Consider the following 25,357-nt stretch of genomic DNA (forward strand, 5'->3'; position numbering starts at 1 on the left):
ATGTAATTACACTGTAACTATAGTGTAACTTGTATGTAACTTTTAAAAATCTCGTCGTAACATGTTATTTTGGTAAAGTGGAGGTCGTGAGAACAAATTCTTTCACATATGTGTGTGCTATGATTTGTTTTCTTCCTTACCAAAACAAATCTTGTAATAGATCTAACGATTCAAAATTATGTGAAACTTACATATAAGTTACACTGTAGTTACATGCAAGTTACAATGTAATTACATATAAGTTACAGTGTAATTATACTATAATTATACTATAATTACATCTGTCAAATTTTTAGGAGAAAATTTGTCGACAAATGTATAGGTAGTCCCGAAAATTTATTAGCCCATATATTGATATGCGCATTGGGCCCCACACTTTGCATCTGCATCTATTTGGACCGGTCCAGCCCATCTCATGCGCTTCTCGGCCCATCTGGTACACCGCAGAAGAATTACAGAACCCTAGGTCCACGCGTCGTGCACGTGTTCACCGGAGGTGCTCGTCAGCAAAGCAGGCAGACAACACAAAAGAACAAGAAAGAGGAGTGGGTTGGCTAAAGGGTGAAGAAACCAAATAAGAAAAAGATAAAAAGGGGAAAAGGTCGCCCAGCGGCTGAACCGACCTGCATTGCTCCTCGCTGCTTTGGATTCGCACTTCGCAGCTTGAGACCGGGAGCAGGACTAGCGGCGGAATGGGTTCCGGATCCGGATCTTTCCTCAAGGTGGTGGTAAAGAACTTGGATGTTCTTGCGGGGTATGCTCTTCTGATCTGAAAGATTTTCTGGTTTCTCTCTAGCCTCTAGCGGAGATCCCTGGTAGATTCCTCTTGTGTTCTTGGTAGGATTTGTGTTCTGCGCTGCGATTTTGTCCAAAGTAACCGTCTCTTTGGGATAGCTAGCGGAAGACCATGTAGGGATTGCTGAGAGGATTGATTTTGTCATACTACTGGATGAAGCTACGAGAACATATTGCAGGCCTGCAGCTGGACATTGTGAGGCCTGCAGGCCATATAATTATGCAATGTTGCAGGCCTGCAGCTTACGACTTAGCAATTTTTAGGATTTTACATTACAAGGATAAGAGTTTTTGACTTGATTATGCTGTTCGTAGTATTTCCAGCATCTAGTAAGAGTTCTCACACGCAATCCTTTTGCCTACTTCCAAAACAAAATGACAATAAGATTCCTCACAATGTTCAACCATAGGATGCTGGTATACAGCTTTTAGTTAGCAGTGCCTTTCTATTGTTGATGTAATAGTAATTGCCTACCATCATGAAGATGTTGCTCATACATTTAGTTTATTAGCGAATTGTAAAGAAAAAAATTCAACTTATACGAAACTTACTTGATGTTTTTTTTGGACAAAGGACTATAACTTCTAACCTCTGCACCAACTAATGTGTGTGGACACCAAGAGTTTAATCATGGTGGGTGGAGTCATGCACTCACGACTTCACCACCACACCAATGGTGTTTCCCAACTTACTGGAAGTAATAACCTTTAAACAATAGTTAGCTTTCTTTCTTTTAGCTAAGGGACAATCATCATGCTGTAAGTTGCTAAATGCAGCTGATGCAGGTTTTCAGGAAGTTTCAGTTCTATTTGCACTAAGCTGGGTTTTTTTTTTTTTTGGCAGGCCTATAGTTTCACTTGCTTATCCACTGTAAGTTACTCCAGCACTTTCTTTTGTATGTAATAAATACATACTTCTTGCATTCTAGTTCTGATTGGACACCTTTACAGATATGCATCTGTTCGAGCGATAGAAACAAAATCTGCTGTAGATGATCAGCAATGGCTCACATACTGGGTGTTGTACTCGTTTATCACTCTATTTGAGCTCACTTTTTCTCCGGTACTTGAATGGTAAAGGTTCTTCCACAGCTTGGGGGATTATTTTCATAATTTATTTGTTCTTGATTGGTGCCTTTAGTCTAGTGTGTTGCATTCTGAATCTTACTACTTCCGTGAAATATTTCCTGTGATTTTAGAACATTCTTGGCAGAACAATAAATACAAGTACCATTTTCTACCAAATGAATTTCTTTGTTCTTCACTTTGTCTGGTTTAGTGGTAGAATTTGTTATTATTTGAAGACTAGGGAGTGGTGTTCGTAATGCACAAAGATATGCTTACTCTAGACGAATGTTTGCAGGCTTCCTTTATGGTCTTATGCTAAATTGTTTTTCAATTGCTGGTTGGTCTTGCCCTACTTCAATGGTGCTGCACATGTCTATGAACACTTTGTGAGGCCAATGGTTGTCAACCAGCAAATAGTTAATATCTGGTACATCCCAAGAAAGGATGAGTCAGATAGACCCGATGATGTGATATCAGCTGCGCAGAGATACATTGAACAAAATGGATCAAAAGCGTTTGAAAGTCTGGTTAACAAGGTATTATCTACATATGGATCCATTTAAAGTTAGAATTCTTCTGTGAACCGAAGTAGTCCCCTTTTTGTCTCCTGCTAGCGACCTTTCTTTTTGGGTGTCATATCAGAGTGCAACCTGCTTATGTGTTTTAATCTTTGGCACATAACATTTCAATTCATGCAGTTTAAGGCTTCAAACACAAGGCGCTCCATTCTGGAGGAGGTAGAGGCTGAAAGAAGAGCCAAGGCTGAACTAGAAGCAGAAGCAAGGGATGAGAATCCTTTCTTCAATCAAAATTATCGGTACTAGAAGTCAGGTGAGCGCTGGTTCATTTTGTTCGTTGTACTACCTGTGCCTTTTGCAATACTCATGGGGAGCCTTGATTTCACTTTAATGCAGGGTTCATAGGATCAAATTTATGCTCATGGGGTATGTGTTCAAACGATCATGGATTAGTGTAAATAGGTTCTAGGATTCGAGTATTCTTGCTACTCTTGTTGATGCAGGGTTCTTGCCATGAAGTAATAAATACTAGTGAACTAGATTTGGCTTCTATCATATGAAAATGCTAGAATGAACAACAGCATCTGCAGACAACTGATTTGGGAATTTTGTTTGGTCCTGTCTAGCAACACATATGAGGCGATCTGTTCACAGAATTAGCACCAATTACTCTGTTGTACCGCTGGCCCCGCTCTTGCCGGATGGACCGTTCCAACGTAAGAACGACTTACGAGTATGATAGCACTCTAATCAGAAATGTTTGTTTCAAACACTCCAAAAGGTTCTCAATCGTGGAAGCCACCAATCCGAGCAATATAATGCATAAGCAGTTTTGTTAATGACATCTTATACTCTTATACCGGACAGAAAACCAGGGTAAACACTCCCGATTGGCTACTGAATTTCCAGCCCTGTCAAGACATCAATTTTTCCTTAATTTTGAATGAATTTCAACAGATGTCAAACAAAACTGTTTGAGAAGCACATTTTGAGCCAGCTCAGGATGTTCGAAATTCATCGAGAATGTGAACTCTGAACAGAAGAATCCCCACAAACGTGCAGTCATTTTCAATGACAACGGGGAACATACAATCTGGAATGATAGGTTATATTGAGCAGAACATAAATATTGAGTTGCTCAGGTGTTGTACAGATCTACCCTACTCAACCTATAATACATGCTCAAAATCTTTCTTGCTGAGACGAATTTGCTAGTCAATCGAAAATTGAGCTGTAATTTGTAGATTATAACGCAGAGATATTAACAAGCTGCAACCAGTTGTATCTGTATGTACCACTAAGCTCCAAATATGACTGAAACAACCCTAATATGCGATGCGGCTCCACCAAGTCAAGTTTTCATTCTGGCTTAGACGCAAGCAGCTTCAAGCCTGCCCCTTCTATACAGTGCATACCCTTCTCCACGTAGTTGCTTCGATCAAAGTTGGTCACCGCATTTTTGCCACGGATCTCAATAGCAGCAATGTCGTAAGCCTCCGCTGCTTCTTCCTCAGTTTCTGGTACAAACAAGAGAAAAATCATTAGAAAAATAGTTTTCCTTCTCACAAAACAGGAAGAATTAGAAGCAGGCATGTGCATCGTACTGAAAGTTCCCAGGTAAATGTCTCTTGTTCCAGCAACCAGTCCTATGCGTGCCTGCCACCTCCCATCTTTCTGCCTTCTATAATAGGGGCATGGTTTAGCAGAGTTGAGTAAAACTTTTAAATAAGAAACAAGCCTTGGCAACAAACTGAAGGGAATGAAAAAGAGATGTCACCTAGTAACTCCTCTATAAATAGAAGCCCCTCTTGAGAAGCAGCTACTTCTTCTGCAGGAGAAAAAAAAAACTGTTAACACAATCAACCATCTGAGTAGCACAAAGAATAAATATATCCATTACATACCTTCTTAGGTATGTTACGCATTCCTCTCGAGACATGTCCCTTATGTCCTCCAGTTCCCTTTCGTATTCTGAAACCTGGAAGATATTGACTCATAAGGTCACTGGAAGGCAAAAGCAAAGGGAGGAAAAGAACTAAGAATTTACCGAGAAATTCAGCTTTGTATTTTGGCCCCAGTATTTAAGAGCTGCAACATCATATGACCTGGCAGCTTTTTCCTCGGTATCATAACTTCCTGCATAGTAGGAAATGTTGAGGGAAAAGAAAAGACCCTACACATACAAAATTAGGACAGAACAGAGCTGAAATAAACACCGCTTACCTAAATAAACTGAAGCACGCCATGTGGGAACATCATTGCAAGAAACAAAGAAATCATTAGTAACCAACCACTCAGAAATAACCAAATGTGTATATAAGTCATATATTTTATCATTTGCAACAGAAAGGGGAAAAATAGAAAGTAGGAATTTAGATTGCACCACGCGCCAATAAAATGTATGGTTTCATTAAATGCAATTCCTTTTGTAGCTATGACTATTTGTATTATTTCTACCAACCGAATCAAAATGTAGGGCCAGAAGCTAGGTGTATCAGACTTATTTTGTGGCCTGCTCAACAGTTATTTGAGTCATTCCACTTTGCTGGTTGGGTAGGTGTTGGAACAAGATCCAACAGGGATCAAGCACAGGGGAAGAAGGGATGTGTTTTTTCTCTATTCATTCACCGTCCCCCCCCCCCCCAATGGGGGACGTATTACATCCTTATATAGTCTTACATTGGTATGGGAAATGACAGGGGTGGCCCTTCTGGGCTTAACTCAAGAGTGGTGGCCGACAGGTGGCCCCACTCAGGGGCAGTCTGGTAGACATCGGATGGGATTGCGCTCATTAAGCCAGCATCCCTGGGGGATCCCGTGTTTCCCGGGGTGCGCTACTCGAGGCCAAGGCACGATAACGAGGTACCTCGCCCTCCACCCAGCGTGCTGAGCCACTGGTGTCAAAGATAGTTGGCCGCCTTCAATGCACCATTAAGGCTCTTCGTGATCCTGTCCCGGCCATTGCCTCCGGGGTAGACGCAGGGCTCCAGGGTCCCCCTACGGGTCACATTCTCCGGAGCCTGACAGAGCATTCGGAGCCCCCCCCCCCCCCCCGGCAGGGCGGCCTCCGCTTCTGAGCCCATCGAGAGCAAGATCAGCGGGAGAAGAAGGAGGCCCTTCATCCCCCTCTGGGCGAGGTCGAAGCCGCTCCCCCAACAGTAAGCAATAATTGTACTGTAGCTAAGGTGTGCAGCCCGTAACTAACTGGTAGTGAGTTAATCAGATAAAAGCTAGGGAATGTCTCAAAATGCAAATGAGCAACTAGTACAGATAGCAAAGTTGTAAAATGCTGAACAAAAAATTAATTCATGTCCCACATATCACCAAAAGTCCATAAACAGAAAAACAATGCCTTTGGAGAATCTATTTCATATTCACGAAAATGTGTCCCAAGAATTACAGTCCAAATGTGTCCCTTGTGCTCTAATTCTTAGTCATCCTGATTCGTTTGTTACAATGATACTGATTGCTGACCACATTAGCCAATAACGGTTGCAAAGTGACAAAGCATAAATAGAATATAGAGAAAGTGATGGTCGAAATATTACGCAAGTTAATTATAATCCCTTCATAATCTAAAATTTTCACAATTATTTCTATTTATAGGTTAATCATATGTGTTCTGGCAATGCCATCAAATAATTTAATATAACAGATATTGTAAATAAATTAGATGCAAAAAGTAGTACTACCTTTGTCCCATAAGAATGGCATCTTTGGCTCTGTACCTGGAGAGGCCCAGAGCTAGAGATGCACTCACTTATTATGGGAAGGAGGTAGTACTAACCATTCAGCCAATAAACCATCTACTGCTGCACCGACAGTTTTAAAATAGATGGAATACCTTGCCTTCCCTTTCTTCTCCGCCCTTCCATTCTGCACGAACTGTCCCACAGATGAGCTTCATATTTTCCACTCCATCTATGCCTGCAGAATCAGTGCTACTTTGGTGAGTGCCTCCCTCTAAGCTTAGAACAGGAATGATTTGGCTGGTTAAGACAGTAAAGGGACAGACAGAATGCATCGTTTTGCCTCACTTGATCAACTATTAATGACAAGAACACAACCACCAACCTCACCTGGTCACACCATGGAAACTAGATGACCGGGTGCCTGCAGGTCGCACAGCCGTAGTTCCAGCAGTACCACTAGTTCCACCCTTCTCATCTCTATAACCTACGACTGTTACAGGATTAACTGAATCTCTAACATCATCAGCAGGCTCATCCTTCTTGACAACACTAAGAATAGTAACTCTCTGATCCTCAGGGATACCATCAGCAGACTGTCCATTCTCTGCCACATTTGCCTTTGCATTCTTATCATTGATAGGGTTCTTGCTGCTTGAAGGGACCACTGAATCGTTCTTTCCTTCGGCACAGGTCTGAACATCAACTTCATCAACTACCTCACGTTTCGGGATCTTCTTGTGACCAGTACCAAGAGACTCAACTCCCTTCGTGGTGTTCGAATCCTTAGCTCCTGACTCCACTGCAGAGTGCAAGCCATCCTCATCCGGGGCGGCCGCCGCACACGCCGCAGTTGCTGGCAACGAATTCAGATTGATAGGGGAGCTCCTCTCCGCCTTCTCATCATCCCCTGATTCGCCCGCAGCCTTCTCCTCTTTCAAAGAGCTCTCCATTTCCTGCCCAATATTAACCCTAAGCCACTAATCAATCGCTCTACCCACGAAATGTCTACAGGATAAGAGAGCAAAAAAATCATTACGAAGAGAATCATCCAGCTAGATCTAAACAAATTATCACGAAAACCACATAATCACTATATCGAGCAGCAGGAAACCTAGAGCATGCAAGAATCAAACAAGTATAGTAATCAGGAAACACTTACCCGTGGCCGGAAGGGATCGATGGGGACGAAAGATCCGGACGCCTCCTCCGAAGACCCAAAAGAAGAAGAAGAAAAAAAATCCTACAGCGTCGATTACCACAACCGCGAGAGGCAACAGAAATGGGGAGGAATCAACTACCGAGGCAGGACATAAATAGGGGCGACGTCAAATTGATTGTGGAAACGACGAGACGACGACGAACGCGAGCGGCGAGCAAGGAGGCGGCTCAGTGGGGAGTGATGCGGGAAACAACAAGAAATTTCTCGGGGAAACCGAGAGAGGAAAGTTGGGGAGAAAAATACCCAGACTATACAATCTGTTCTTATTATTATTTTCTATCTCCCCCCTCATCCTTGGGCGGATTTTATACGATCCGATGCTTAAGCACGGAGGACGTAAGCAGGTAGGTAATTAATCCGCGCTTATAAATCCGGATTAAGGTTTATCACTCGTGTAATCCGCTTCGTGCTCGACGCCCTCCTCGTGATGCGTGCCAGGCTGGGAGAGAGGAGGGGATGGATGAGACGCGCGGCCCGTGCAGCCCGGCCACGTGGACAGCCGTGATGTGCTGCTCTCCGTGGGCGGGCGGATCCGCGCCGTTTGGCGTTGGTGGGGGGGGGGGGGGGGGGGGTGAACTGGAACGTTCTAGGCGAGCAGCCCAGGGAGCCAATCTCGAGGCGGGCACCCCCGCCGCGCTGGACGGCTGCGAGTGGCGGACGCATCGAGGGGGGTCAGGGCACGCTGCACGTCTGGGAATAAGTTCACTTTGGGTCCCTCTATTTGTCTTCCAGTCCGATTTTCGTCCCTTGACCGCAAAACCGAACCGGGTATAACCCATCCCTCAACTTATGAAAACCGGGCAAACAAGGTCCCTCGGTGGTTTTGAAAGTGGTTTAGCTGACGTGGCGCTTATGTGGCTTGTTTGACTAGGTCTTCGCCCCACGTGGCATTAACGTGGCGCTTACGTGCCAATTATATCCCGGAAAATAATAAAAAGCGTGGCCCCACATGTCAGCTGCACACAAAAAATAATTTTAAAATGGTGGGCCCATGTGGGCCCCACATGTCAGCCTCACTCCTCTCATCTTCCCTCTCCCCTCTCTCTCTTCTTCCCTCTCCCCTCTCTCTCTCTCCTTCTGGGTGGCGGAGCAGGCGAGCTCCAGCGGCTGCGGCGGGCGTGGTCGGCGCCGCCCCCCGACCGAAGCGCGCCGTTGGCGCGCGGGTGACTGAAGAAGCGCGTGCGCCGAGCGGTCGGAGTCGGCGAGCGCCGCGACGTCAGAATCGGCCGGCGGCGGGAGGATGTTGGAGAGCGCGAGGATGTGGGACCTCGCCGTCTCCCACCAGGACGAGGTAGGGTCAGATGCGGACGCCGCCGACGAGTTCGAGGGGGCGAGGGTGCCTCGGTGGCGAGTTGGGGGCGCCGGCGGAGAAGACTAGAGATGGGGGCGGCGGCATCCTTCGCTTGCGCCCTGGGGCCCCGCGCGCCGCCGACGCCCTCCTCGACGCTGCCGACGCTAGCGCCCTGTAGCCCCGCACGCCGCCGCCACCCTACTCCCGCGCCGGCGCCGCCAGTCACGGCCGCTTGCGTCCTTGCGTCCTCGGAGGCGAAGGTCTGCGCGGGCGCGTCCACGTGCCTCCCCCCACCGCCCCCGCCGCCCACGGCCGTGCTGCCCATCGTCTTCGTCGACGGCGACCAGACCGTCGACCTTGCAACCGTCACCGTCCCGCCTCCTCCTCCTCCCGCTTTCCGGCTTCACTCGCCGCCGGTGGGGCGCATCTCTACGATGGGTGCCGATTCCCGCGCCGCGCCTTCTCCTTCTCCTCCTCCGCCTACTCGATCCAGTTGCCTCCGTCCTCCATCACCGCCCCCGCCGACGCCCCCATCCTCTGTGCGGCGGGGGCCAGCGCGGGTCAGGGGGACCGCGCGGCGCCGGCGATGTCCTCTCATCGTCGTCCCCTCCGGCATCGTCCTCCCACTTGGCATCGTCCTCCGCTCTCGGCTCCGCGGTGGCGCCGTCGCCACCGCCAGACTGGTTCCAGCGGATCGCGGAACGGTCGCCTCCACTCTCTCGCCCTGCTGATCGAGGTGTCGGCGAGGATCAGCCGCCGCCTGACCCACTTCGCCCCTCGGATCCGCCCCCCGTCGCCCGCTCCAGCTGCCGCTCCGCCCCGCCGTCGTCCGCTCCGGCCGCCGCCCATGCCGCCCATGCTTGCAGAGCGAGAGAAGAGGGAGGGAGAGGATAGAGAGGGATAGAGAAAAGGGAGGATGGCGTGTGGGTCCTTATGGGCCCACCATTTTTTATTATTTATGTGTGACTGACATGTGGGTCCCATGGTTTTTTATCTAGTTGCCACATAAGCCACGTCAATGACACGTTGGACAAAAACCAAATCAAAAGGAGCCACGGTTTCGTAAGTTGGGAGACCCGTCGTACCGGTTTTGCGACCAAGGGACGAAAATTGAATTGGGCGACAAATAGAGGAACCCAAAGTGAACTTATTCCGCACGTCTGCGCCGCGGCAGCAGTAGCAGCCGTTTGTTGGGCTTTACTCCTCGGTTGAGTCCAAAGTTTCTGCCATGTTGATGGGCCTATCTGTGGTGAACATGTGGAGTTGGGCTTAGTGCGAGCGAGCTACACACCTCCGCGGATTTCTTGTTTAAGTACACCAAAGGTCCCTCAACTTGTCATCGAATTACAAAATCATCCCCAACCGTAAAACCAAATATATAACATCCCTTAACTTACAAATTTTTACATCCTTCGGTGGTTTTGACCCGGTTTTATCCTACGTGGCGGGTGAGTCAACGTGGGACCATGTGGACCCCACATATAAGGACGCCACGTCATCATCTCCATCTTTCCTCTCCTCTCCCTTCCTCCTCTTTCTCTCTCACTCATCTCCCTCTGGGCAAGCCGGCCGGTGGTGGGGAGGAGGTCACCAGGACGAGGAGGTCAGACGGCCAGCCGGCGATGCGGCGGCGGCGACACGGGAAAAGAGGAGGGAAGGTGGCGGCAGGAGCACGAGGTGCTAAAGCAGCCTCCATTAAAATCGAGCAGACGAAGCCGAGGCGGATTTCGCAAGAGCTAGCGCAAGCGTCGGCCATGGAGGAGGTTGTCGTCGGCAAGGAGCGCAAGCGCCCGCGCTGCGCGCTCGTCGGCGTCGGCGGCCACGGCAGCGATGTGGCGGATGAGCCCGGTGGCGTGCGGGCGAGAAGGACAAGCACAGCAAGGTGGTGACGTCGCGGGGGCTCCATGACCGCCGCATCAGACTGTCGGTGCCAACGTACATCGCGTTCTACGACATCCAGGACCGCCTCGGCGTCAACCGACCAAGCAAGTCCATCGAGTGGCTCATCTGTGCCGCTCTCGTCGCTCGACTCCTCCTTCATCCTCCCCAACGCCGCCCAGCTCCTCACCCGCGGAGGCCGTCGAGCGGGCGGCCTTCGGAGGAACAGGCGCGCACGAGGAAGGCTACGGTGGTGGCGTCACCTGGGAAGTTGGGGGAGAAGAGGCGGAAGACGAGATCGGGGTGTGCAGCGCGGAAGGCGGAGCGCATCGCGAAGTTGAGGGTGTGGAGGGAGGGGTGGATGCCGAGGCGCGAGGCGAGCACCTCGGCGGCGTCGGGCGGCCAGAGCTGGATCAGGAAGCCGTCGACGCCAGGGAGCGGCGACTCGTGCTCGTGCTCCGATGCGAAGCCGGCGAAGCGGCGGTGGGCGGAGAAGGGCGGGGAGGTGGTGGCGCGGGAAGCCGGTGGCGCGGAGCGGGGTGGTGGCGGACGACGACGATGACGATGACGGCAGCCCGCGCGCGCAGCTCCTCCCCCGCTGCTGCTAACGCCGCCCAGTTCCTCCCCCGCCGCCGGGCCGCGCCGGCGCCGCCCAGTTCCTCCGTGCCGGCCATCCGCCGCGCCGGCCGTACCCAGCCTTCTCGTCGCCTGTTGAAAGAGGAGAAAGGGAAGTAGAGGCTAACATGTGGGGTCCACGTGGGTCCCACGCTAAGTCAGCTGCCACGTCGGTCAAAACCAGAGTCAAAACCACCGAGGGACCTAGTTTGCATTGGTTTTGTAAGTTAAGGGTTGCGTTGTATCCGATTTTGCGGTTGGGGGACGATTTTATAATTCGATAACAAGTTGGGGGACCTTCTGTGTACTTTTTCCTTCTTGTTTTTAATTGATTGTTGGGTCAAGGCCATATAAAACAGTGTGACCTTGGGCCGTTGAAAGGCTATACCCCTTAGGCCCTGTTTGTTTTAGCTTATGATTATTATAATCTAGATTATTAAGCCAGATTATTATAAGCTGGATTATAATAAGCTGACATAGAATAAGCTGTGAGTTGTTTGTTTGTCTGGATTATTGGGTTTGAAAGGATAAAGTCTATAATGCCCTCAGCTATCTGTTCGGTTGATGGTATAGGTGGGTAATTTTTCTCAAGTATGTAGGGGTAGTGGGTCTTTAGCCACTCAATAATCTGAAAAAAGCTCCTCTAGAGCAGCTTATTAGATTATAATAATCTGGCTTATAGATTATAATAATCTGCTATAATAATCTACTTGTTTGTTTCAGCTTACTCCTAATAAGTTAGATTATAATAATCCTAAGCTGAATCAAATAGGGCCTTACCTGCGCTCGCAAACAAGGAGAGAATACCGTTGCAAAGGTGTTTATCCTGCCTTGGGAATATCCATAATTCAAAATTTATCAGTACAAATGTACAATCATAGTGTAATTGTACCTTATAGTTTGGATGTAACTATAACATAATTTATATGTTATGTTCCAAAACTTGCAACAATAAACTTGTTGCCATCAAGCAGACATTCGTGGGATTGAATTCTCTCACTCATGCGCGCACTTTGCAATTACATGCAATAACATTATATCCATATTGTATTTAAAATATTCGATAAATTTTTAGGCTATAGAAAATTTATGGAGAGATGTATAGAAAAATTATTAGGCTATATCCTATGGCGGGAGAGCGAAGGAGATGTCCAGCAAGTGGAAGAAACCCAATCAGATTGCTTCAAAATCCCCTCCACCAATAAAACGTGGATCTTCCGTACGTAGTATCATGTAGGATCGGAGTAGGAGACTAGGAGCATACATGTATCTGAGCACCGACTACGAGCCGACTACGAGCCGAGACAAGCGAAGTTTGCAGAGGAAACCGGAAGTCAAAAAACGGATCGTGCTCCTGCCACCTGCCCATCCCCGGCTGCTCCTGCCCAAACCGGCCACCGATAGAAATCCCAGAGCCACAGCTCGTCAGGAGAGATCACGTACTATTCTACCCATACGTGCGTCCAAAACGATCCCTGTATCCTTCGCCGCGGTCAACGATTTCCTCGGTCCATAATACTATTCCCCGCTGCCGCAATGCCGCATGCCAGGACCTGATCTCCCCCGAAAACCAGTCGCCGGGTCAGGGCGCGAATCGGCCGGCAGCATCAGGCAGCAGGACATGGAAGTTTCAGTCCGTTCGTTACCTGCCCGCATCTGCATCTGCATGCTGCCTCGGCGCCCTGTTTCTCTCTTCGCTGGACTGACTGACAACCGAACGTGGCTTCCACGACCCCGGCCCTCTCGATCGCGTACGCGTGTGTGGTGTGGGCGACGACTGTGGCCGTAGTAGTATCTTTTTTTAGGACGAGCACGGTCTCGTCTGATCGCCTCACAGGTATCGCTCTTCCGGTACGCCTAGAAACTACTCAGAAAGTAAGGGTTCCCATGCTATCCAGGAAAAAAAAAAACATATCATAGGTTCACATTTATCGTACACATGAGAAAACAACATGCCAAGACTATGCAGGGGCGTGACAAGCCAAGATAAACGTACCTAGGAGTAGTTCGCATATATATGTACCCTCAAGCTAAAATAAAAGCTACTACTACTGCTCCGTATAACTACTCACATTTTATCATAGGTTCCAGAATCGTACGCGTACTACCAGTGTACAGGGAGTACGTACGCACCTTTTGCACGCATGAACCTGGGGGTCCTTTTCAGTTTTCACCCCTAGTACGAGTAGCTAGCTACTCTAGCTCGATGCTCCACCGGCCCTACGATCTCCTGAACCTGAGCTGCACGAACGAAGAGTAACTGCCTGCCGTGCGGCGTGCGCTAGGGGACCTTTTAATTGATTTTTCACGGCCGGCCACTCGCGACAATTTCCCCGATATCCCGAGTCGGACCCTCACAGCGGTAGCCTTTTCCCGAGTCTGTCGCAGTAGCCCGTAGGGGCAAGCCAGTCACTACACGCATGGCGCTAATTAACGCGCGCCGCTTGTCGTCGTCGTGGTGGACGATCCGCTTTAACCGCTGCGCGCTGCATCCGCGGTGTATAGCGGTTACGTTGCTGTGGGAGGAGGAGTATAGTATAGTATCTCTCGATCAACCGATCGTTCGCCGGCGGGTCCCGGCGGTGGTTTGTGGTTGGACGCAGGGGCTGCCGGCCGTTAGGCGAGTCTCCGGCTGCGTGCCGCGCGGCGGGCGGAGTGGGGCCGGCGAAAGCGGCCGCTCCTTCTCCCCCACTTTACCCGCTGCTCCCACGACACTGAGCACGCAGTGGGCAGCAGGCAGGGCCGCGCAACCGGCGGACGCTAGCTAGCTAGCTAGCGAGTTACATCGATCTATCGCCTATCGCCAGCGGCCACGGGCCGCACTGCCGCGGCACATGCCACTGTCCTGCACATGTCAACAGTGCGAGCCACACACCACACGAATAGTCGCCGCAGCAGTAGTAGTACGCGCACAGTACTTGCATTGCTGGGACGCAGCTACACCACACATACGTACGTAGTACGTGCTATATATTACCAAGTACTTATACGTACCATTTCTTCGTCGATCGTGCGTGCATGCATGTATACCGGTATGGATCGATCGATCGATCTATACGTGCAAACAGTGCAAGATATATATATCGAGTGATCGGCATACGTGATCGTTGGCTGATTAGAGATCGATGGCACGTACGAACTGCTGGTGTGGAGGAGTCAAAGCACGGGCAATCATTTTTAGTTGGAAAGCTGCCAGGATAGCTGGCGCCGAGACTTTAACAGAACTGCAAGTGTCAGGAATATTGTTTACCAGCGCAAAGCTGCAAATTTCGTTTCGATGCGATCGATCGATCGATTTCATGGCTCAAGTAACTGTAGCTCTCGTACTACTAGTGTACGTACGTTACTTATCTGACTGTCTGGGGTTCATGCAGAGCTGAACCGATTTTCGACCAACGTACTGTATGTGTTGTGCACTTGTGCTCGCACACATGCGATCAATATTTTCCCAACGCAGTGTACTGAATATTTTCTCCCAGATGAAATCTTTACAGGAACACTGGCCTATGAGCGTTCACCGATGAAACATAGGCTGGTCCAGCCCTAGCTAGCAACATATATATGTACCCAGACAGAGATTTTTTTTACTACACTAGCAGTACTTTTTCATGTGAAAAGATGCTTCTGGCAGTTGTTAGCTTTGAGTGGTCAGATCTTGACTATGTGCAGTTGGTCTTCACATTTTTGACCGCTCAGGGCGTACGCTAAATACTCCTATAGTTTTATTCACACGAGATGTTAATGTGATGAGCTCCACTTTAGCTTGTGCGTAAGAATTCAGCCGCTTCTGAATTATACTGTAGTAGTACTTCACAGTGAGCATCCAGCTAGAACTCCAGTTTACAGTTTATTAGTACACCGTTTTCTAGCTAGTACTGATATAACATTTATCACATTAGCAATAGCTCTCAACTACTACTAGTAACATTTACAGCAAACTCTTGAACATTAGATTTTTCATATATTGCCAGCGCCAAGCTGTACGTAGTACTGTGCCATCCATTGGCCTAGATAGTCAAGTGCTCAACGCAATGGCCTCAGATCAAAGCAAGTCAATTGTCATGCCTTTCTTGCTTCCCTGCCTGCCTTCTAGTCGAGATAGCGTAAGTAGATCAATCACACGCTGCGCAGCTGGTAGCATGCATATGCATGTGGGGTTCCTTGCAGAAGCTTGCAATGGTGTCCGGCGCCCTAGCTATCATCAGCCAGTGTTGCTGGCTATCTAGACTTTGGCTGTTCTGGGGAGATAGGGGAGATTGATTCTCGTTTTCCGCATGCACGCTTTTCAAACTAATAAACGGTGCGTTTTTTGTAAAAAATTTCTATAGGAAAGTTGCTTTAAAAAATCATATTAACCCATTTTTGAAATTTAAAATAGTTAATACTCAATTAATCATGAGTTAATAGCTCACCTCATTTTGCGTATCTCCCCAATCTCCTCAATCTCCTTTTTCTCAAACACACCCTTTATGATGTAGAGAGAAGAAACATAACAGTAATGCATGAGGTTCACACAAAGATACATGTATCACTGTGATCCTCGTCCGTAGCCTGTTGACTTGTTGCATATGCGACGGCCGTATGCGGCAAGTACTGCTACTGGTCATGAAAACGAATTGGGATCTGGTGCAGTCACTTTTAACAACTGCACACAGCTTTAACCATTCATTTTTGTGATCAACCATTCATTTTTGTGATCAACAGTTCAGATCTAAAGCTACAGTACCATGTGAACAATGTCCCGTGCTGTAGTATTACTGCTACTGTACTGTAAACAGTATCGTGTATGACCTGAGCCACCCGATTTGTATCTAATGATGAGTACTGCTACTGCTTAAGCTGCAGCCACTATTGTGACTGCAGCTGATCCAAATCCTTAGATTGGATACACTAAAATCATAAATGAGGTTTTCACGAAAAACACATTTTATATGCTATAGTCTTCAATATATTTTTGAGTGCATGTTTTCTCACAGTAAAAATGTAGTGATTGAAGCTGTAATTAATTCGAAGACAACATGCCGATATCTAAAATAGTGTGTTTTTTAGGAGAAAGTATATATCTTGCAAATTAGCTAACCGCTGTGATTTCAAATACATGTTATTTCAGACTTGTACCCAATAATTAAGAAAACTGCTCAAATGAAGAGATATCTTTTATTAATCTGTGAAAAAAGCTGAGAAGCAAACTAGAATTTATGACTTATATCCGCAATCGGATACATGAACAGTTACTAAAGCCAAATTGATTGTCACGCTAAATTTCGGTACTTAGAGCGTATAGCCAACTAGCTCAAAATCATTTATAGTTAATTTATACAATAGTTATCTATAAATACATGCTACACTATTAATATATAATCGTACCTATCATATACAATGAATATACACATTGTGCCTTAGAATCCGTACTGTAGCTGGCTATAAATATGTGGTTCGCTGCTTTTCTCTATTTTATTTTTATCTACTTTATATGTTTATAACTGACTTATAGTCTATTATTGTAACTGCTCTTAGTAAAATCAATACAGGATTAATTGTTACTAGTACTAGTACTTGTGTAAGTAGTACACGTACGTAGTCCTATACAAGGCAAGGTAGCCGGATGCCTTTTGCCCTCACGTCACTGTAGCCAGGGTGACTTTCACCTGCCGGCCGGGGTTGGGTTGGTCTCGTCTGGTGCATCGATCGAACGATCGACCATAACATGTGGGGGCGCGCGTCGCAGAGAGAAAATTAAGGACGATCGACAGCGCCACCACGGCATTAACGGCCGAGCAAAAACAAGGCGGTTGACGCCAACCTTTTTCCTGATCCCCTCATCTATTTCTTTCAGCCTGATTAAAGATCAGAGACCTAGCTACTAGACAAGTCCAAGTGGAAGCGTACGTACACATGCTCCCTGCAGCCTAAGCTCTCGTCGACTGTCGCCGTCGACCACGAACTTAACGTAACTTACCGGCCGGCAGCGTCGATCGATACAGCCGTAACAATATCCGCTACCTAGCTGCAGCATTAATTTGATCGTGCGGTGCCTATCATGCAAATATATTTTAGCTGCGAGAGTAAACGCTCGGTTTCACGTGCGTACAGATAGAAGAAAATGTAGAACCGACGACCGATCTAGCTCATCGATCTCCCTGCGGGAACTCGCGCGAGAATATCTTAATCATATGTGAGAAAAATATACTCCTACTATACAGTATGGTTTCTCGTAGTACGTAGCCAACTGAATTGAAGTTAAAGCTGGAGCAGTACACCCATGATGATATTAATTTCCTCTAGGTAGTAGTGGTCGGTCGGTTGTCTGTAGAGGACACAACTCGATCCAAACCACACCAGCTAAATTTACAGAGATTGGAAGGGAGAGGGAAAAACCAAACAAGACAAGATGTGGGGGTTCAGAGAGGACACATCAAGCGATGAAAATATGAGCTAAAGCGAGGATAAGCCTCTGCTTAGGCCCCTAGTGCTAATGCCCTACTTCGAGTGGAGCTTAGAGAGAGAGATCGAGAGATCGATACACGCGCGTGTAAGCGTGGCTCGTACATTTGGGGAGGGACATACGACATAAATATTTTATATATGTAGATATATATACCCTAGCTAAATGCTCTCTGGTGGCCGGAGAATGGCGCCGGCCGGACGTACGCTTGATTAATTGGCGCCGCGGGCGTTGCCCGGCCGGCCCGGCCTATCTCGTCGTCGACATAGGCCGGCCGGCCGGCCGGTGCCGCTTGCTGCTGCTGCTTGCCGATCAGGAGCGGAGGATGCTGCGGATGATCTCCGCGCCGGGGCTGTTGTGATCCATGGTGGCCATGAGGTCGGACAGCCGGTCGCTGAGGTCATCCACCTCCCGGTGAAGGCTCTTGATGTAGTTGCACGTCTCCTTCAGCAGCTTCGTCGTCGACGCCTGCATTAACGCCACATTACTCGTCTCGTGCAGACAAAACACACACCGAATCGCTCACGGGCTTAACCCCAAACCACCACCCACACACACGACTATAGTAGTGTGTGGATTGTTCTAGTAGTAGCCACTTCTGTGTTCACCGAAAGCAAACCTATAGCTACTACCAAAGTGGCAGCACACTAGCAGTACACAAGCAGTTGGCGTATGCATGAATGTGGTTAGCTACCTGGCTGGAGCCGCGTCGGCGTGAGTTGGGGAGCAGCGACTGGAGCTTGGAGATGAGCTCGTTGATTTCCTCCTCCGAGATGGAGCCACGCGACGACCTTCTGCTCGACATCGTCAACAGCTAGCCTCTTCTACCAAACACGCACTCTCTTCACCCTCAATCAAGCTAGACGTACGCCGCGCGTGGAGGCGGAGCTAGCGTATGTGGCCTTGAGAAAGCTAGCTAGCGTGAGTGTTCTTCACACTCGAAGTTAGCTGGCTGCGACCGAGAGAGAGAGAGAGAGAGAGAGAGAGAGAGAGAGGAGAGGAACAAGCTGGCCGGTTTGTGTTGAAGGTTCGCTCGATCTGCAAAAGCTAGCTGGATGGGAGAAGTGTGTGTGAGGGAGACAGAAAGGGAGAGGGTGTCTTTTATAAGGAGATGGGCTAACATGCGCTACGCAAATAGGCTGCTAGCTAGCATCCGAGAGGAGATCAGGCCGGAGAGGATTGATGACTGATTACTACATAGCTATTCGGCTTTTCAGCATGATTATCCACGATTACGGGATTACTACTGTTTATGTAGGATTGCACTGCATTCATTTGTATAATTAACTCTAACTTTATTCTTTACTATGAGTAGAATTGTATTTTGCATACAACTCTAAATTAATGTTCACCATTATAATCAGAAACCACCATGATCGATCTCTCATCACTCTAATTAATCTGGTAATTAATTTGGTAATTTATTATACAACCTCGTAGCAATTAGCCAATGACTTATTTTCGCCATTAACATAGGGAGTTCCATCCGCCCTGAGAGAAAGTTGTTACGGAACAGATTACAGAACGACCGATCGATCCGTAGAGAAAAAGGGCGATGGGCCCGCGTGTCTCTCTCTGTCTAATCACCGGGAGAAGACCCTCTACATTGTGGCCCACCACCGGTAGGCAGCCTGTGGGCCCAGCCCAGTTATAATAAGCTATGACCACCCACCACTTGCCACGTGCCCATGCCGCGCCGCACCAGCGGGTTTACCCAGCAAAGAGGGAACCCTAGAAAGCTTGCTATATGCACGTAAAATCCATGGAAACCAAGGTTTGGATATTACATTATTACTCCTATATACATCAGTAGTACATGAAACCGTCTCGCTTTTGGTTGGCTCTGTTCCGATTTGATGTATGCATGCCATACTTTGTTCTTGCTTGCTCGTGGAACTAATCGATTACTAATATGCTAATAAATCATGAATTGACGTCGACCAAGGACCAATCTATATATCCTGAAACTGTGATCGGTAAGTAATCATTAGCTAGTTAGTGCAGATGTTTCGATTAGTCCATTTTGAAGTGTTCCGATCGACGCGTGTAACTTTGCAAATTTGCAATTCGTCGGGGGCGTCAAAATTGGAAGCCGAGGGGGACAACGCTTGTTGGCTTGCGCGTCTTTGTACCCCTAGCCCCGTTGCAAAAGGACAAGAGAAACATTTGCTACTATTGTATTGCAAGCATACGTGCAGTACCCTAACTCTAACCCGTGGAAGTTTTGAAAAATAATAATAACAATCTAATAACCTGTGCAGAAGTCTTTAAGTAGACCAAAGCTTGTTTATGCGCGCTGCTGCATAAACAAGCCGATCACCACACTCAAGAGAGATGCCCTTGTCCCCGGCTGCCCGAGCCGGGAGAGCGTACATGCATGCACACAACTCACGCTCTTTTGTCTCGTGTCCACAATGTCACACGGCATTGTCTGCAAATTATAACTAACAAATCAGCAGTATAGTATGACATATTTGTGGATCGTATGCGGGTGTATTATAAAAGCACTATACCTAACAGGAACAGCCAGGGACGATCAACGGCAAGAAGTGAGACGATAATTAAGGGGGGATGACGCATGACGCAACACGCGTACGCTGGCTTAAACTAACGGAGTACTTCTGATTAGCGGATAGATGCCGGATGGTTTGAGAAATATATAGTACTACGTGAGAGATATCTGGGCACTCGATCGGGGCGTTTCGATCGATCGATCGACGTGGAGGCCCAGCGGCGGTGCCAGATGGGATGGTGCGGGCGGGCGGACAGCGTGCGCCAACCCCCACGTGACCGTCGCGTGGCGCATGTGATCGAGCCTGGCTCCGGCCGGTCCGGCGGGCCGCGCGAGCGACAGCCCCTTGCGGCGGCCAGAAAATGGCCGTCATGTCACGAAATCATCGCGCGCCACCGAGGGCCCCCCCTGCACATACGTACTACTCCAACTCTACACCTGGGGTTGTGTGGTCCGCCTCCTCCTTCCCGTCCTGGCGTCCTCCGTCCCCCGCCCGCGCGCGAGCGCGCGCACACCGCGGCTGCGCGCGCGACGCGCCCGCTGGTCGCGCGGCCGCGGGAGGTGGGGAGATAGGTCGTGTGTGATGATGCAGCTGGCGGTTGTGGCGGGCGGGCGAGCGAGAGGCCCACGTGAGGTGAGGAGGGGTGCATGGTGGTGGATCGGTAGAGGCCGGGCTCGTGGCGCCGGTCCGTCTCACACGCGGCGTTGGCGCGGGATTGCGTTACACGGCACGTACCGTTGTCGCCCGCGCCCGGTATATCCACGGAACATCAACATATGCGCCTTAAATATGGATCGATCGATCGATCGATCACCCACATATATAGCGGAGTAGAGAATGTATAGCTCCATGTTTACTCCTCCACTCCGTTAGATTATTACTACTTTAGAGGCCCCACGTACCGGTGGTGTCTACTCGTCGCTCTCTATAGGCTCTATGTGTATCTTTCTCCGTGATCAGTAGCCACTCCTACGGCTACTAGCATCTGTATCTATCTGTCCCTCTGATCTGTGAAATGACCGGACCAACCGAAGAAACGCCCGATAGGTTTAGGGAGCTACTACTAGTAGTACGGGGGTAACACTAACTCCGTTGCGGATAAATGCAGGAAGCGTACAAGTACGTGTCGAATTTCCTGGAGATTGGCGTGCTACGCTTCGTGATACTTTTGCGCGCAGGCCCTATTTTTAACAAGCCACGACCCGGTCACAGTGCTAAATATTTACTCCCTGGCATAATATAAAGAATTTTAGAGAAATGTGACACATACTTAGGGTGTGTTCGGATGCCCCTTTTATAACCCATCTTCCTCGTTTTCCATGCGCACAAACTGCTAAACGGTGCGATTTTGTAAAAAGTTTCTATACGAAAGTTGCTTAAAAAAATCAAATTAATCCTTTTTTTAAAAAATAGCTAATGCTTAATTAATCACGTGTTAATGGACCACTCTGTTTTCCGTGTATACTGTTCAGGCTAGGAACTGGGAGTAGCGAACACACCATAAGATTATAAATCTGGATATAATCTTGTGCAGATTTGTAGATCTAGGATATGTTACATTCCTCCAAAATCCCTTAGGCCCTTCACAGTGCTCCTAGGTGGAGCGTTACCTCGATGTGCCAGCTAGGAATTTCGCCAACGTGTCGCGTAGCACCGCGTCCTTGTTGAGCCGCTCGCTCCCAAGCAAGGAAACGCGATTCCTCGCTCGCGGTAGGCAGAGGGAACGCCTAGAGCCCGTGCTGTGGAGGGCGTGCCTCCAACTCGCCGTCCCCTCACGCCCTCCCCAGCGTCGACCTCGTCGCCGTCTCCCGCTCCGCGTCGCCGACCTTGTCGTCGTCCCCGCGCTCCGCTCCGTGGCGCCGACCTCGATGTCGCCGGGAAGCTCGTCGCCACACCGTTGGGGAGCTCTCGTGCCGCTTCGATCCATGCCGTTGCTACTGTCCTCGTCGGAGAAGCTCGCTGGCTCAATGGGGAAAGCGCGGAGAAGGAGAGGAGCTCGAGGTCGATGCCGCGTCCGAGCTCGCCGTCGTCGCCTTGATCCAGTGAGACTAGACCGGATCTGGCCGCTCAGCCCGGCGTCGTCACCATCGCCGCTCGGGCCACCGCTCCGCCCGGCTTTGAGAGAGAGAGGCGAGGAGGATTGGGGAAGAAGTGGCGCGGCAGATTTGGGGGAGAAGCGCGCGGTGAATGGGAAGAAGCGGCACAGGCGGATTTGGGGGAGAAGCGCGCGGTGGGTTGGGGAGAAGAAGGAGCACGGGGTTGGAAGGAGAAGCGCCAGATTTTTTCGATGGTGTAGTGGGCTGTGCGGTCTACCGGTCAAGGATTACTTTATTGGCCACGAGCGCTGTGGGAAGCGTGGCTTACGGGCCAATTTCGTCGCTTACATGGGCCAGAGACACGCACAACGTGTCTTGCACTGCTACTGTCCTTATAATTTAGGACGGAGAGAGTAACAGAGTACCGCTATGAGTATTACATGGAGCAGCACAGTACAATATGTCAGTATAGTATGCTGCTGGATCATATGGCAGGCTACTAGGCTCACGGCAAATGCGTGCGTGTGTGAGAGAGAGGGGGGGGGGGGGGGGGGGGGGGATGGAGCATGCCGGTATGAGAGCTTTCTGGCTCCTATCCTTCTGCCGTTGCCAAAACCAGCCTTTTGGGGCTACGTAACTTACGTGCTCGCAGCGGTCCATCCATCCATCGCCGCGAAAGCTGGAGTACTACGTGGGTGGGCCATGCAGATGTGGTGTGCAAATGCTACAACTACTACTGGACTACTGCTCCCCTGGTGGTAGTAGTAGTAATAGTAACTGGGAGTACAGTGGTAAGCAGCTGGGGGCCTAGCCGAAGACTAAAAAGAGGAGGAGGGGGGGGGGGGGGGGGGGGGGGGGGTACGGTAAAGTTAGGAAACAGTAGCTGCGTGCCCCTCTGCCAAGTCATGTTCGATCCACCGTCCTCTCTGCGCCCAAAAGCTTCTGAAAAGCTTGTCCTGCGGAAATCTCTGTCGCTTTAATTTACAGCACCACTGCTGCCTCCGGCTGGCCGATCCATCCAACGGAACGTGATATTTAGGCTGCCTGTGCAACAGTAATTGTAGCGTACTGAGGCAGTACTGTTCCCCACTTTTCTGAGAAGGGAGTACCACAAAAGTCGTGGTACTAGATTTCTGCATGTACGATGAACTAAAGTCGATCGATGTTTACATGCATCCTAGTCCGGGCCACTATTAACCTTAGCTATAGCTCACTTTTGACGGCCATCAACACAAAACTCGCTCCATATGTATTAACATCTATTTTACCAATACTTTCTTGCATGTCTTTCAGCTACAAAGTCTGACGTATACAAGGCGTCATGTTTTTTTTTAAAAAAAATAAACTGCAACCGATATAGGAGGAGAGGAAGAAAGAGAGGGCAAGTTGGCATGTGGTTAAGAAGTGACCGAGTTCGGACGTCGCCGTCGCGGTGTTTATTGCATGGTGCGGACCCGGCTGCATGGGCTGCCCCCCCGCGCGGAAGGCACCCGTGGGCTCCCACACGTGCCTGTGCCCGACGTGTGAAGCAACCAACTCCTCTCTTCCCCAGCCATGCCCATCCCTTCCGCCTACAACACGTACTGTAGTATACTCAGTACTCTACGTATACGATCGAGTAGTATATACGACGTAGCTGCATGCGATTGAGGCTGTTAAATAAGCCATAATAAACCAGTATGTTCAAAGATAGTAATTAATTAATTTATATGTAAGAAAGTACAACTATATTAAATCATTAAAACTTTGGCGAACTTGACAGTGATCTGATTAATTTGGTTCTATGAACCTGCGCGCTGTAAAAGAAAACGTACAGCGTGTGTGAAACCGACCGGTTTAATACACGGATGACCCACTGTCTCAAGCTCTGGGTCTTACGTGACTTCCAGCTTCGGGCTCAGTTCTCGCCTTGTAGTACGACTAGCCGACCGTGCATTTTTCATACTGCAGATAGTTAATTGCGTGCGTGTCAATCTACTAATGAAAAAAAGTACACACACGTTCCTTGAAATGGATCCCGAGGTAGTAGCAAGTAGGAGAATTGAAGCCGCCGCTGCTGCGATGCGTGCGTGCATGAGCTGTCCCGAAACATGTATGAGTAGTGCTCCCTACGTGTGGTCTCGGTTGATTAGTTTACTGCTGCAAGTCGGCAACGATCGATCTGTTTGCTTTTTTGCCTTTTCTCTCGATCGCGTCTCGATCCTTCGGACGTGAGGAACTCAGCACGTGAGTGTGACTCAAACTCATGTGGATTTGTTTGGGGAGAAATTAGCAGAAGCAGTGGAGATGATACATATCAACCAGACGTGTTTACGTAACAGCACTGTAATCTCGAAGAAAGTCTCTTTGCTGATTGCATAGCACGTGGAAGTAGGCGCGCGTTTGGGTGTACCACTCCTACTTCTGAACATATGTACGTGTAGATGTCACGCTCAGGATCCGTGCGATTAATCACGTCAAGTTGTCTGTAGTACTAGCGCAGTGGCCTGTATGTAGGCTGTCCGGCCGGTGGATCCAACATGAATCATCAAAAGTATCCTGGGTGTAAACGTTGACAGGGTGATGGACAGCGAGACGTCTGGATCTCTGAATGGTCGTTCGAAGACAGGGGCTAAAGCAGATGGATGCAGGAGCAGTAGGCTATTAGCTGCAGGAACAGCGAAAGCGAGTGAGCGTATCTCGATCTTTGCAGAGATCGAAGGACCAGCGGACCAACACTCCAAGATTCTTGGTCCAAAATCCAGTCTGCACACCTAATTTTCGTTAGGAACTTTCATCTCCTCAGTACAAATGTGCCCTCTCGATTATGATCGCTGGGATCGATCGAATGAGTGACAGTTGGTCGATCCACCGTCGAAAACCCAACTTGAAATCTCAAATTCTGAGATAGGAGGATAGCTTACGTGATGGTGCGTTTCTTACTACTAGCTAGGTTTGCCACCGTGCCGCTGCCGGTGGAGCGGCAGCCAGTGCGGCGCAAAGCTCCCTGATCGGCGCACGCAGCCGGCGCAGGTGTACCAGATGCTGGAAGGCGGACAGGGGCGGAGGGGATGATCTACCTCGAGCGGTCGCGGGGGACCAACGCGCGGGCCGGGGCGGGGGACCGGTGGTGGTGGTGGCCGGGCTGCACGGCTGGGCGGACGGCATGGCGTGTCCGGTTGCCCCTGCGCGCGGGGCAGGCAGGCACCTAATAGTGCCGCGCGCACTTGCGCGAGCCAGGGGCAGGAGCAATGCAGGGCAGGCAGCTCAGCCGACCAACCTCTCGACCATATGTTCGTCTCTGCGAT

The 25,357-nt window shown here is 49.2% G+C and overlaps 3 protein-coding genes and 1 pseudogene across 3 annotated transcripts; 2 read left to right on the forward strand and 2 right to left on the reverse strand.

Annotated features, from left to right (window-relative positions):
• The first annotated feature begins 549 nt into the window (after positions 1-549).
• On the forward strand, positions 550-3,047 carry LOC127762368 (HVA22-like protein a). Its single transcript, XM_052286858.1, has 6 exons — positions 550-754; positions 1,640-1,666; positions 1,747-1,869; positions 2,159-2,399; positions 2,562-2,694; positions 2,778-3,047. Exons 1-5 carry the CDS (start codon positions 693-695, stop codon positions 2,685-2,687), a joined length of 579 nt encoding a protein of 192 aa, XP_052142818.1. The 5' UTR covers positions 550-692; the 3' UTR covers positions 2,688-2,694; positions 2,778-3,047.
• A 379-nt stretch (positions 3,048-3,426) lies between these two features.
• LOC127762369 (AP2-like ethylene-responsive transcription factor PLT1) lies at positions 3,427-7,044 on the reverse strand. Its single transcript, XM_052286859.1, has 8 exons — positions 6,461-7,044; positions 6,226-6,308; positions 4,605-4,613; positions 4,429-4,517; positions 4,286-4,359; positions 4,159-4,209; positions 3,986-4,062; positions 3,427-3,898 (listed from the first exon to the last, which is right to left on the reverse strand). The coding sequence occupies exons 1-8, from the start codon at positions 7,021-7,023 to the stop codon at positions 3,741-3,743; spliced, it is 1,104 nt and encodes a 367-aa protein (XP_052142819.1). The 5' UTR covers positions 7,024-7,044; the 3' UTR covers positions 3,427-3,740.
• Positions 7,045-8,672: 1,628 nt separating this feature from the next.
• On the forward strand, positions 8,673-9,620 carry LOC127762653 (classical arabinogalactan protein 9-like; annotated as a pseudogene).
• Positions 9,621-17,312: 7,692 nt separating this feature from the next.
• LOC127761466 (transcription factor ILI5) lies at positions 17,313-18,601 on the reverse strand. The gene is made up of 2 exons (XM_052285760.1): positions 18,216-18,601; positions 17,313-17,989 (listed from the first exon to the last, which is right to left on the reverse strand). Exons 1-2 carry the CDS (start codon positions 18,324-18,326, stop codon positions 17,834-17,836), a joined length of 267 nt encoding a protein of 88 aa, XP_052141720.1. The 5' UTR covers positions 18,327-18,601; the 3' UTR covers positions 17,313-17,833.
• Between the last annotated feature and the right edge of the window lie 6,756 nt (positions 18,602-25,357).

Source organism: Oryza glaberrima, chromosome 2, assembly GCF_000147395.1.
Source record: "Oryza glaberrima chromosome 2, OglaRS2, whole genome shotgun sequence".
NCBI lineage: Eukaryota > Viridiplantae > Streptophyta > Magnoliopsida > Poales > Poaceae > Oryza > Oryza glaberrima.